Source organism: Xiphophorus hellerii, chromosome 15 (assembly GCF_003331165.1).
Source record: "Xiphophorus hellerii strain 12219 chromosome 15, Xiphophorus_hellerii-4.1, whole genome shotgun sequence".
Taxonomy (NCBI): Eukaryota; Metazoa; Chordata; class Actinopteri; order Cyprinodontiformes; family Poeciliidae; genus Xiphophorus; species Xiphophorus hellerii.
The window spans coordinates 15,692,643-15,704,725 of record NC_045686.1 but is presented as its reverse complement, the minus strand read 5'-3'; the positions used below and the strand labels follow the sequence as shown (position 1 = coordinate 15,704,725).

Below are 12,083 nucleotides of genomic sequence, written 5' to 3'. Positions count from 1 at the left end.
TTTTGCTTCAGCTCTTCTGCTACTTTTTCATTTACACCTATGCAATCATCAGGAGAGGGCTCTCTGATGTAAGAGGTGCTTTAATTTAATGCAGTCTTCTTGGTAGCACTCTTGTTAACATCGCTTAGTATGTTGTGTTCATTCATGCACTGCAGCTACAATGTGCCTCACTCGGTGCGACAACTGTAAATATAACATTAAAGGACTGATAATAAAAGAGGATTTTGACACGTGCGCTTGTGGAGTGTTTTTATATGCTTTGTTGTGTGCCATCCACCTCTTATGCTTGTGTGAATCTGTGTGTATTTGCACGTGCATGCGTTTGGGTGCGTGTGTGTGTGTGAAATAGGGTGTGCAGACCTGATCACGTTGGACACAATGACTCCTCAGGAAAGGAAGAGACAGGGTTATATTCATGAGCTCTTCCACACTGAGGAGACCTATGTGGACGATCTGGAGCTGGTCCTAGAGGTACAAAACAAATGTTTGTTTGTTTTCTTTTAAGACTAATTGAATTTCTTGATCTACAACGGCTTAATTGACTTTTTGGACTGTTGACGGGTGCTCAGGTGTTCCACAAGCCCATGTCCGAGTCAGGTCGCCTGACAGAAGCTGAGATGGCAACAATCTTTGTCAACTGGAGGGAGTTGATTATGTGCAACACCAGATTGCTCAAGTAGGTACCAAGTGTCACAAAAAGAGAGAGAGAAAACATAAGCATATGTTTTCTTATGAAAGTATTTCAGCCTTTCATAAGAAAGTATGAAAGTATTTGTAGCCCTTGAAGTCTTCCATACTTTGTCCCTTTAAAAAAATAAAAATAAATCAAATGTAGAGACTTGAATCACAATGTCAAAAAAGAACATACCTGTCCATCCAAGGGCAACACAGGGCAATAATTTTGTTATAAAAGTATTACTGATTAAACTTTAAAAAATATGAAGCTTTATGTTATTAAAGCTAAAGTTTAATCAGTAATACTTTTATAACAAATTTATGTCAGCTCATGATTCCTTGGTTAATGTCAAGCTGTCATAGCAAAGACATTTTGAATAATGTCAACTTTGTATTAAAAGTGTCATGATTTACCAAATGACACTTTATGACAACAGTCATAAATATTCATGAAGACTTATTCATGTTCATGACAGGTTGTTATGTCATGTTTATGACAGTGTCATGACAGCCTTATTCACAACCCGTCAAATAACGTGTTACCCAATTATTTATAAAAGAATTTTTATATAATTAATAGCATTTTCTGTCTTTGAAACACTTGTCTTATACAACATATTTCCCAATTAGTTCCTTTTTAAGCAGCTTTTTAAGCTGGTTTATTTTTGTACCTTTTTTGAACTCATCATTCAAACCATTCCATAAATTTACTCCACACACTGATAAACAAAAACTCTTTTTGGTTGTTCTAATACACTGTTTTTTTTTAAATGTCCATATCCTCTTAAATTATAGCCCCTCCCTCTCTGTCACAAAACATTTTTTGTATTTTGTGTGGAAGTCACCCTGATGGTGATGGCAGTAACATGCTGTGCTCCAAGGAAGGAGAACGTGCTAAAAGTCGATAGGCCGATGCATGGAAATAAACACATAAACACAACTCTGGAGAAAAAAAAACGTTAGAGGAAGAACTGTAGTCCTGACTACAGTGATTTTTTCTTTTTTAAATCAAAGCATAATCATATTTTGGAATGGCCCAGTCAAAGTCAAAGCCTAAATCCAAACTAGAATCTCTAGCAAGACTTGAAAATTGGTTTTGTACAAAGTCTTCAACCAATAGGCAGGGAGAAAAAAGTGGAGCAATTTCTGTCTTTACAGGTGCAAAGCTGGTAGAAACATACCCTAAAAGGCATGTAGCTTTATTTTGACTGGATGTCTCGATGGACTTTTCAGACTCTTATTGCAAAATTGTGGAAAACTGTAATTTCTCCAATTAATGCACTAAATTATGTTGGAGTCTCACACAAGATTCACAGGGGTTTGATTTGGTTATGTGAAAAGATGTGACAAACTTCCAAGTGGCATGAACACTTTAGCAAGGCACCGCATGTACAAACAAAATCTGTAAAATGTGTAAAACATCCTCATCATTTGTGTGCGCCAGTGCTCTGCGTGAACGCAAGCAAACGGGAGGAGAGAACATGCCGGTCCAGCTGATTGGAGACCTGCTGGCTTCAGAGCTCGCTCACATGCAGCCGTACGTTTGCTTCTGCTCCTCCCAGCTCAACGCTGCCGCTCTCCTGCAGACCAAAACCCACAATCAGCCTGAGTTCAAAAATTTCCTCAAGGTACAAATGATAAATACTCAATTCACGGGCAAATGTTTTTTCACGATATCTATTTTCCTAATATTTTCCTTCCTTTTTGAGCAGAAGGTTGCCACAAACTACCGCTGCAAAGGAATGCCACTGTCCAGCTTCCTGCTGAAGCCCATGCAGAGGCTCACCCGCTACCCTCTGCTCATAAAGAATGTACATTCATCACATCCTATTTATCGCCATCTCTCTCCTTTCTCCTTTACTTCCTGTGGTAACCTTGCGCCTCATTGTCTTCCCGTTGCTCAGATCCTTGAGCACACTCCAGACGGCCATGAGGACCGCGAGCCGCTCCGTGAAGCCCTGGAGCGAGCCGAGGAGCTGTGCTCTCAGGTCAACGAGGCGGTCAGAGAAAAGGAGAATGCTGACCGCCTGGAGTGGATACAGAACCACATTCAGTGTGAGGGCCCTATAGAGGTAAACACACACAAACGTGGCAGATCTTTGTCGAGCCAGGGCTTAAAGGGGGCAATAAGCTAATATTTTTTGGTGTCTGGAAAACCTCACATTTGATGGGCACTGCGCCGTTACCTAGCAACCCCAGCAGAGCCCAGCCCTTCACCTAGCAAACCAAGCGGAGCTCCAGCCCATTTGGTCAGCTGGTTTTACTTCTGTATACACTGTACAATGGCTGCTGGAAAAGACAAATGTTATATTGTTGACTTCCCATTCAAAAGTCTTTTTGCTGCTTTGTTGTTGGTTGTGCAGGAAGTCCCACTTTTGCTTTTCAAAAGTGGGACTTTTGATGTATACTGTAGTTGTACAATTGCACATCTGTTTGCAGCTGTTTTCACATGCGAGTGTAAACATTGAGTTGAGGGGCGTGGTCACCCGCAGCTTATTTGGATTTAAAGGAACAAGTGACCTTAAAACAACTAGAAATAGAAAGAACTGAGCAGATTAAAATCTCATTATCTGAGAAGGAGTTTGTGCAAAACATGTAGCGACCACGTTTTGTGGAACCCATAGATCCATCCTAACTTGTTCAAGAAAGCATATTAGGTCACCTTTAAGCTTCTCTCCATCTGTATTGCAGCACCTGGTCTTCAGCTCTTTGACTAACTGCCTCGGGCCCCGCAAGCTGCTCCACAGCGGCCGGCTGTTCAAAACCAAAAGCAGCAGAGAGCTGTGGACTTTCCTCTTCAATGATTTCCTCCTCCTCACACACAGCGCCAAGCCTTTCTCCTCCTCAGGATCAGAAAAACTGTTCAGCCCCAAAACCAACATGCAGCTGAAGATATACAAGACGGTACGCCTTTAAGGGAAGGCTTCTGGAGAGTGATAGTTTTTAAAAAATTTTTTTAGGTGTTTACATATTGTGTGTCTTCCCAGCCACTGTTTCTCAATGAGGTTTTGGTAAAAATGCCGGCGGACCCGTCCAGTGATGAGCCGCTCTTTCACGTCTCGCACATTGACCGAGTCTACACCCTGAAAACAGAGACTTTAAGCGAGAGGTAGCCATGAGCGGATGCTGCTCTTCAAAGCACTATGACCTGTAGTAATGATGATATCCCTGGGTGTTAACATGTCTTCTTTGTTTTGGTAGGACAGCGTGGGTCCAAAAAATTAAAGCAGCCTCTGAACATTTCATAGAAACAGAGAAGAAAAAGAGAGAGAAGGCATACCAAGGTTAAACACATGCTATTGGGCGCATTTGCAATCTGTCTGAATGTTCAACTTGAGTGGGATTTTAAATGTCCTGCAGAAGCATTCACATTTTTTAAAAATATTGGAAGTGTTGTATGAATGACGACTAGATCAAAATTTAATTGACTTGAACAAAACAAAGCAACAAGTTCTTGCATGATTACAACTTGAACAATTTTGGCAGATTCTGTTCCAACAGAGCCTCAGGTTTTGCAAAGTCTTTAGGCATGAAATGACTATGGTAATGCACATGTAAAATCTGTAATTTCTTAAATGACATTTTAACGAAACGGTTAAATCTGTTTACACTTGAGATGTTTAGGAAGACCTCATAAGCAAACACCATCCTGACTGAAAAAAAAGACTGAAAGTTACTGAGTTTTGAGAAAATCCAATGTAAAGACATGAACCAAAATGTAAAAAATACACAAAGATTAAATTCCTTTACTAGAGTATTTTTTGTAATGGACATATATAGCTTTTACTCCAAGCTCTTCAAACTCTGAGACTGAATTGCATGATATAAGAACCTGTTTTAATAATTTTGCTCTACACAATGAGCAAAATGTGTCCTTTGTTTACATCAATTCTTTCCTATTTATTTCAGCACGCTCCTTAAAGTCTAGTGGAATCGGTCGCCTGCTGGTGACGGTCATAGAAGCTCAGGAGCTGAAGGCCTGCAAGCCCAACGGTGAGACAGAAACAACAGAAGGCAAATCAGTTTCCATCAATTAATAATCAATGTTAAGAGAAGCTGAAATCTACCTCTTTCTTTAGGTAAGAGCAATCCATACTGTGAGCTGACCATGGGGGCTCAGTGCTACACGTCACGGCCGGTCTTGGACACTCTGAACCCAAAGTGGAACTTCAATTGTCAGTTTTTCATCAAAGACATCTACCAGGACGTCCTGAGCATCACTGTGTTCGAGAAAGACCAATTCTCACCCGACGGTCAGTGATATGTGAGAACATGAGATGTGTCGGCCTTTAATCGTTTTCTAACAATCTACCAGACATATCAGCAAGGTTTGTTTAGTTAAAGGATCAGCTAACTGCTAAGTTAGCAGTACTTTCTAGAGAGAACACAAACTTGAAAGCAGCAAAAATTAAGGATTGTCTTAGATATGTAAATACTTCCTTTAATTGTATCCTGGGATAATTAAAGATCTCAAAATTGAAAAATTAAATTATTGAAAGTGAACAGAGACAAAAAAAAAAATAAAGGAAGCCATAAAATACTGTATGTTGTTGTCCAAATCTACAGTTTATGTATGTGTTGTCTGGACTGGATTTTGCTATTGTACAAACTGTCAATTATAGCTGGTAAATGTGATTTAGATGAATTTTTTGTTTGGCCAAAGCTGAATAACAGATTATTAGTCTGTGAATGGGTGTACTTACATATTTGAAACTGTATGTTTCATTATGCTTATTTTAAAGCTTACACCAAAAATAAATGCTGCACATTTAGTTCTATTTTTTTTATAAGTAATACTGTAAAGTAATTCTGGTTCAGAAAATAAATAGGAAGTCATTTAAACCACAGTATTACCCTAACATTAACAATTCCATATAAAAGGGATGTGCAGGTAATCCTACATTAGCTAATGAGTCTCAAACTCATCCAGATACCAAAAAGCAAACAACAGTCAAAACTTAGACAAAATAATATCGGAAGGGTCATTTTTATGTTACTGTTTTCATCTTTTCACCAATTTTGTTCTAAACCAAAATTAATCAAACATCCACCCTGCTAGCCTCAAATATTCACAATCAACTGAGATTTAGAAGCAGCTGACGATGATGAAGTCTGAAGCAGCTCACTGGCGTGACAGATGTCTTTCCCTTCAGATTTTCTGGGTCGCGCTGAGGTTCCTGTGGCGACTATAAAGAAAGACATGGACAGTAAAGGAGCGGCAACCCGTCGCCTGCTCCTGCACGAAGTCCCAACTGGAGAAGTGTCGGTCAAACTGGACCTCCAGCTGTACGAGGCAACCAAATGAACCCCATTGGACATCTGACCCTTAGCTTATTGATGGAGGAGATTTATGTGCTGAAAGTGCCTGTCTGTTGTAAATTATGCAGCTGAATAGTTTGGGTTCTGCTGTCCCTACTGTGTTTTTCATTAGCAATCAAGGCGTTTTATAATCAATTCCAGTCTTAAATGTAGCAAAAAAAATTGCCAATATTTTCTTATTCACAGTGAAATCAAAATCTTTAAAAAAAAAAAAAAGCTTTTGAATCAAACCATATAGTTTTGCTAAATGGATCAATTTTTGCAACTAAATATATTAACCAATATATTTGACTAGGGCTATTTTATCACCAGCAGAAGAGATGAAATATCACAAGCAACATTGCCAAATATAAATATAGTTGCACAGTTCCTTCCATGTCAATATGCAGTAGTACACAGCACCTGATGTTGCACACAACTTCAACTTGTAATCCTGAAATTCAGAATTTCAAATTTCATTTGAAAATATACCAATAAATGTGCACAGTAGAATAAATGAAACTGTTTTTGTCCCTTTCACTGTTACCAAGTAGTTCAATTATTTGAGTCTTGAAGCTCTCAAAGGTAGCTTTAAATGACAGTTTACGTGACAGTTAGCAACATAAGTAGGTTTTATTTGGATGCAGTCACTGGTAAGGGTGAGTTTAGATGCGGTAAACCTCTTGGTTGGAAGCATTCACATCTAGAAAGCCGGCAGCTTCTTCGATTTCCTTGACTTCATCCTTTTCTGGAGCATTGATGAATGTAGGAAACAGATGAGACTATAAGGTCTGAAGAAGCTGGTTAGTCTTGAGACATCAGAGAGTTGGTAAGAGAGGAACCAGTCTGAGGTCGCTCCAAGGTTTTATTGGAGGTGGGTTTAGATCCTACAGCAAAGGGGGGGCATAAAACACGTAACATAATAAAGCATAACACAACTAACTTATTAAACTAGCAACTGATTAGTGCTCATATTACCTGCTTGACAAGCACAAGATGGTCTCTTAAGTTTTTTTTTTAATTGAAGATTTAATTGACGTATCTCCCTTGAGCCCGATGTTCTTATCTATGGATGGAGGAGAGAATGTAATTGTCAGATCATTGCATGTTTTAAGTCTCTTTATGTTGTTGATGACAGAAGGATGTTTTAGTGATCACCACAATTGAGTTCACCTTAGATTGACAGTGTAGGAGGTAATGACTGTGCATGATTTGGTGTCTCATGGAGTCCATGAAGTAGCAGGAGGAGGTATGGTTCTCCACTCTCATCTGGATGGGAAACCACACGTTTTCAGTCCAGCGCTTGTGTATGAGCTCCTTCTTCCTGAGCTCTTCTATGTTTCTCTGAGTCAGGAAAGACTCCTTCTCCTACAAAACAAAAAGAGGGAGATTTCAGCCAGAATGAGAGGAGCAGGTGAATAGGTTGCACAGTGTCAGATCCCTCTAACTCTTTCTATGTTTTGTTATATTGCAAACACAAGCTTCTCTGTATTTGGGTGGAATTTGTGTGATACATCAAAACGAAGTAGGACATTTGTTATGAACAAGGAAAATGATGCATGCCTTTACCAACTTTTTTGACACCTTAACCCAAAAAAGCTGATGTAAAAACGGAATGCAGGCATTCCGCTGCTTAAGATACAATCTGTAAAGCCTGTTATATATTTGTATTCAGACCCCTGGTCCAATGAAATGTAGAACAACTTTCTGTGCAACTATAGCACAGAAAATGCTATAGTTGTGTCTTAGGACACAAGATATCCCATCTTGGGATATCTTAAGACTGAAATTTTAGGCCATTCTTTGCAAGATAGCTCAGACTCAGACTGGTTGAATGAAAAGTATTTATGGACATTTCTGAGTTTTGAGTCTGAGATTTGTTATGTTCATTTAGCTCTTATACTTTTTTTTGCAAATACTTTTGAAAACCATGTTTCTTTTTTTTTTTTCAGTTCACAATTATGCGTGTTGGTCTGTCAAAACGCAAAATGTCCGATCAAATGAACCATTTTCAAGGCCTTACCTTCATGAACCCATTTTCTCGATTTGATAAACGCTCAAGTAATTCTTGTACCTCCTCGTTTTCCTCTTTTATCTTAGCCTAAGCAATAACACAAGAAGTGAGGAAAATACACAGGCTTTCTTTGTCAGGAACACTAAGCTGGGATGAATGTAGTACCTGCAGTTGCCTGAAGGAGGGATGACAGAGCTGATCCTGTTTAAAGCTGTACCTTGGCCCGCAAAGAGATGGGACCAGATTCCATGTTCCTGGTTTGACACACGCCAAACTGCTCTTTGCCCTCACACTCGGCTGAGCTATACTCCATCTCCTTTCTGTGGTTTCTTTCACAGCAGCCATGTAGTTCTGAAACATAATTTGTATGAATTAGGTAGCCTGTTACTGCTTTTGAATAAAGGGATCAGTTTAATCTCCATATACTGAGAACTGTTTATAAGCAGATCCTAGTCAGAAGCTCACAGGTAAAGTGGTTTGCTACCACATCCGGTTTAAAGATACAAAATAGAGGAATAAAAAAATAGAAATTGCTAAGGTTGGAGTGAAACATAATCCGTCACTGAATGAATGCCACCCAGAGCTCACAGAACATGGAACATAAACACGCAGGTGAGCAGGGGAGAGCTGAAGTCAGCACAACAGATACAGCCCATCACAGCCTGGAAACATGATCTGCTTCCTTTTGTTATGCAAATGTTGCAAGTAGAACATGAATGTTATTTCAAGTGTATTCAAAATTGTTTCTTCAATGTGTTTCTTCCTGTAGTCCAACATAAGTTGCAGCATCCCTCAGAAACCTAAGATCTTCTTATTCATTTAGTTGCTCAGCAAGAACATCCCCCCCACACATACAACCTCCCTGACATTCGGAGAGTGGTGATAAATTATTAGTTGATAGGAATTTACAGGCTTGTACTCTTAATTAGAGCACAAAAGTACATGCAGAAAAATTATGCTAAACTACAATGGGAAGTGCAGTAAGACTACACATAATCAGAAAGTTAAAGTTTGATCGCAGAACCTTCAACTTTCAGCATCATCATTTTGAAATATAGAAATTGCTGTGGAATCTTTTTCTGCTATTTGCTGAAAAAATGGAAGGTCCTGTGACATTTTGCTTAATAATCTCACTACACTTTCCACGTTTTAGATTGCTGCAATTTAAAAAGCCCACTTTTCTGTATGACGTCTTTAGGTCCCCCCCCCCCCACACACACAGACAACCCCAGTTTTTAATACTTTTTTTTTTTCCTTCAGGAAATTAATTGTGCTTGTCAAAATGGACAAGGGAAAATGATCAATCTTACTTATCCTAAAAAAAATTTGATAAAACTGATGTTAAGTTTTGACTAAACAAAAGAACAATGCAATTTAGGTACTTAATAAAATCATTTAAATTAACTGGTTTGAAATATTTTCAGAGGTAAATTAAATTGAGTTAAAGTTTGTAACCACGTGGTATTTCAAAGTGGTTGAACGCTCATTTTTATTTGCTGATACTGTTGAACTTTAGTGCCAATGACTGATACCAAAATGAACACAAAATACCGTACATTAAAAACGATTTATCGAAAAATAGTTAAAAGGTCAATTTTAGAGTTTCATTTGCTCAGGAAGCTCACTTGCCACTCACAATATGGCGAACGTTACGACCTACCGTTTCTACTTGCAATCAAGTGTTCCTCCTCTTCGTCTTTTGTCGCAGTATTAAATCTAAATATCCGCACACAGGCTAGAGCTGACGTGTGGTTTCCAACTACTCCGACTGTCTTAGAACAGACTTTAACTTGCATAGGAAGGAGGAGGGAGCCAAGGTTCCTTTCAGCCTCCAGGTGTCCTACCAACCTAAAGCTTTCCGTTACCATGACGACCGCGGAACGCACCTAAAAGGCTTTGAATTTGAACGTCTCAATCTGGTTGGGCCTTATTGGAACGTATGTTTCTGGATAATAACTGGACCTGTTTACATATAAAGCGTCCGCGGTTAGGCAAATTGAACATTTATTTATGTAGGCTTCCATATAAACCATGTGTGAATACTTTACGGTGCAGCTGGAAGAGAACCTGAACAGAGGAGTTGAGGGAAAATTACTAATAATGAAACGAAATGACATGAGACTTATATTGAGCTTTTCAGGACCTTCAAAGTTGCTTTACAATAAAATAGTCATTCCCATTCAAGTACACATTCACACACTGACTGCTGGATTGTAGGCGCAGCTGCCCTGGGGCAGATTGTAAACAGAGAAATACACACAAACGGCATGGAGGATCAAAACTAATTAAAAACAAAAGCAGAAATCTGCATTGTTTGTTCTTCCTTTTCCTTACACCCTACATATAAGGGAAGTGCAGAAAAACACAAAAAACTAATCATAGGATGAGAATCTAAACCAAAACCCTGGGAACACAAATAACTAAGCTCTTCAACACAAAGAAATAATTTTTGGTTATTGCAAAGAAAATCAATAACCAAAAATAAACCAAATACAAAACCAATTACAGTTCATACCAGATTTCATAGTGACTGAAACACATATGTTGCAAAATTATTTTTGAGAAACTAAACTTTTTGTTTTTATTAGCTGCATGTATACCACAATCATTAAAATAAACTAAGGAATCTGAAATTATTCCTCTTTTGAAGGAAATTACTGAGCTATATAATTTTTTTTAATAATCCAGTAAATTTATGCCATTCATTTTTTTTACCTAAGTTCAGCTTTTTCAGCAGGGCTGCTGTTTCCCCATAAGCAAAAGCATCCACAATACACTTTTAAAAATGCCTTTTTAACCATATATATCATCCCCCAATTCTAGTTTCTTAAAAAAAACACACATTGCTGAACATATTGAAAGAGATGAAGTTAAGAGGAACATTTTCTTTTAAGGCTTGTGCAAATGTAAAAGTTGGCAGTGTTTGTAATTTTCTTCTGGAAGCAATCATTGATCAAATGAAGTTGTCCTACAACACACAGGCTGTAATCCAGCGTAAGTAGCTGTCTGTAATGGTTTGTGACACGAGTCAGAGTGTTAAATCAGTCTCCAAATCACCCATGTTTGAGGTATCACCATGCTCTTTCATGCTCTCACCAAAACCACTTGTACCATCGATCTGCAGCACCAGACTCCCACCCATTTAGCTGATCAACTGGGTGGTACGTGATCCGTCATGTCCAGTAGAGTTCATCCCTTACGTCCAGCAGGACTCCTTGGAATGACTGCAAAATTAATGGGGGCTGCCATTTGGAGGTTTCCCCTCTTCTTTTTGAACAGGTCTTTTCATAAATATGTTATTAAAATCATTTCAAAATAAGACAGCCAATAAAGTAATATAGATAACTTTCGACACTAAAGCAGCATGTTGCATATTCTCTCTATTACTTGTAATGTGCACATTAAATGCATGTGCAGGAGTTGCCAAAAGCCACAAGCTGCGGTAAATTTACACATTTACCCTCCTTTCCTTCATTCATGCCACGACTGGGAAGCTAAATGACTGAGCTAATGAATGGATTGCTTCACAAACATGTGACATGTGAATCGCAACAGTTAGTTTCTTTACATGAGCTCTTAGCGTAGTTCCACTGAATCAATATACATCATCATTAGCAAGTTGGCGGATGTTGATGTTTATCATTTTGAGATGGTCATACCACCCTGTCTACATAAAAATAAAAAGATTGCCAAAAATTTGTCAGTACTTTTTATTTAGATTTATTGAAAGGATATGCCTGCACAGCCTGGGAACGGAACTGAACTTAGAGGTCACCTTCAAGACATCAACATTAATACTCCAGAACCTGAACCTGGGGTCCTGGACATTAAAATGTGTAAGGATGCTTCGAGGTGACAAAGCAGATAATTTTACATTAAAACAAAAGAGACAACAAGGATAGATGTCATGGTTGGAGATTCTTTAGAGCTGCAGGCCTCAAAAGCAGGCAGTCGAGACAGCCTGCAGGAGGTCTAAGGTCTTAATGCGACCTCTATTAGCTAAGGAGTTCTTATTAGGTGACCATTTGGACACCTTTAGAGAAAGCGCCTGTGACATCTTTGGGTATTAACTGCGCACCGACAGGCGGGGCAGGGC

General features: G+C 38.8%; 2 protein-coding genes across 8 annotated transcripts in view; one reads left to right on the top strand and one right to left on the bottom strand.

Moving 5' to 3' along the window:
* itsn2a (intersectin 2a) overlaps positions 1-6,266 on the top strand; it is a 35,518-nt gene extending 29,252 nt beyond the window's left edge. For all 6 annotated transcript variants that reach the window (XM_032585145.1, XM_032585146.1, XM_032585143.1 and 3 more), the window contains 11 exons: positions 350-471; positions 570-676; positions 2,120-2,303; positions 2,388-2,486; positions 2,580-2,747; positions 3,367-3,579; positions 3,663-3,784; positions 3,877-3,959; positions 4,585-4,668; positions 4,755-4,928; positions 5,829-6,266. In XM_032585145.1, coding sequence (XP_032441036.1) covers positions 350-471; positions 570-676; positions 2,120-2,303; positions 2,388-2,486; positions 2,580-2,747; positions 3,367-3,579; positions 3,663-3,784; positions 3,877-3,959; positions 4,585-4,668; positions 4,755-4,928; positions 5,829-5,980 — 1,508 coding nt within the window. In that variant the 3' untranslated portion in view covers positions 5,981-6,266. The remainder of the gene's footprint in view (positions 1-349; positions 472-569; positions 677-2,119; positions 2,304-2,387; positions 2,487-2,579; positions 2,748-3,366; positions 3,580-3,662; positions 3,785-3,876; positions 3,960-4,584; positions 4,669-4,754; positions 4,929-5,828) is intronic.
* Positions 6,267-6,636: 370 nt separating this feature from the next.
* fam228a (family with sequence similarity 228 member A) lies at positions 6,637-11,988 on the bottom strand. Of its 2 annotated transcripts, XM_032585148.1 has the most exons (6): positions 9,648-11,988; positions 8,153-8,338; positions 7,997-8,074; positions 7,147-7,341; positions 6,952-7,039; positions 6,637-6,860 (listed from the first exon to the last, which is right to left on the bottom strand). In XM_032585148.1, the coding sequence occupies exons 2-6, from the start codon at positions 8,330-8,332 to the stop codon at positions 6,778-6,780; spliced, it is 624 nt and encodes a 207-aa protein (XP_032441039.1). In that variant the 5' UTR covers positions 8,333-8,338; positions 9,648-11,988; the 3' UTR covers positions 6,637-6,777. The 2 variants fall into 2 exon arrangements, with proteins under 2 accessions (XP_032441039.1, XP_032441038.1); XM_032585147.1 differs by having other exon boundaries at positions 8,153-11,988.
* Between the last annotated feature and the right edge of the window lie 95 nt (positions 11,989-12,083).

Bases quoted from the DNA above. Each gene is read 5' to 3' on its own strand.
- fam228a (XM_032585147.1), bottom strand. From the start codon at position 8,347: ATGTTTCAGAACTACATGGCTGCTGTGAAAGAAACCACAGAAAGGAGA. The intron at 8,075-8,152 runs GTACTACATTCA...GTTATTGCTTAG, and splicing joins CCTCCTTCAGGCAACTGCAG to GCTAAGATAAAAGAGGAAAA. The intron at 7,342-7,996 runs GTAAGGCCTTGA...TTTGTTTTGTAG, and splicing joins GAGAAAATGGGTTCATGAAG to GAGAAGGAGTCTTTCCTGAC.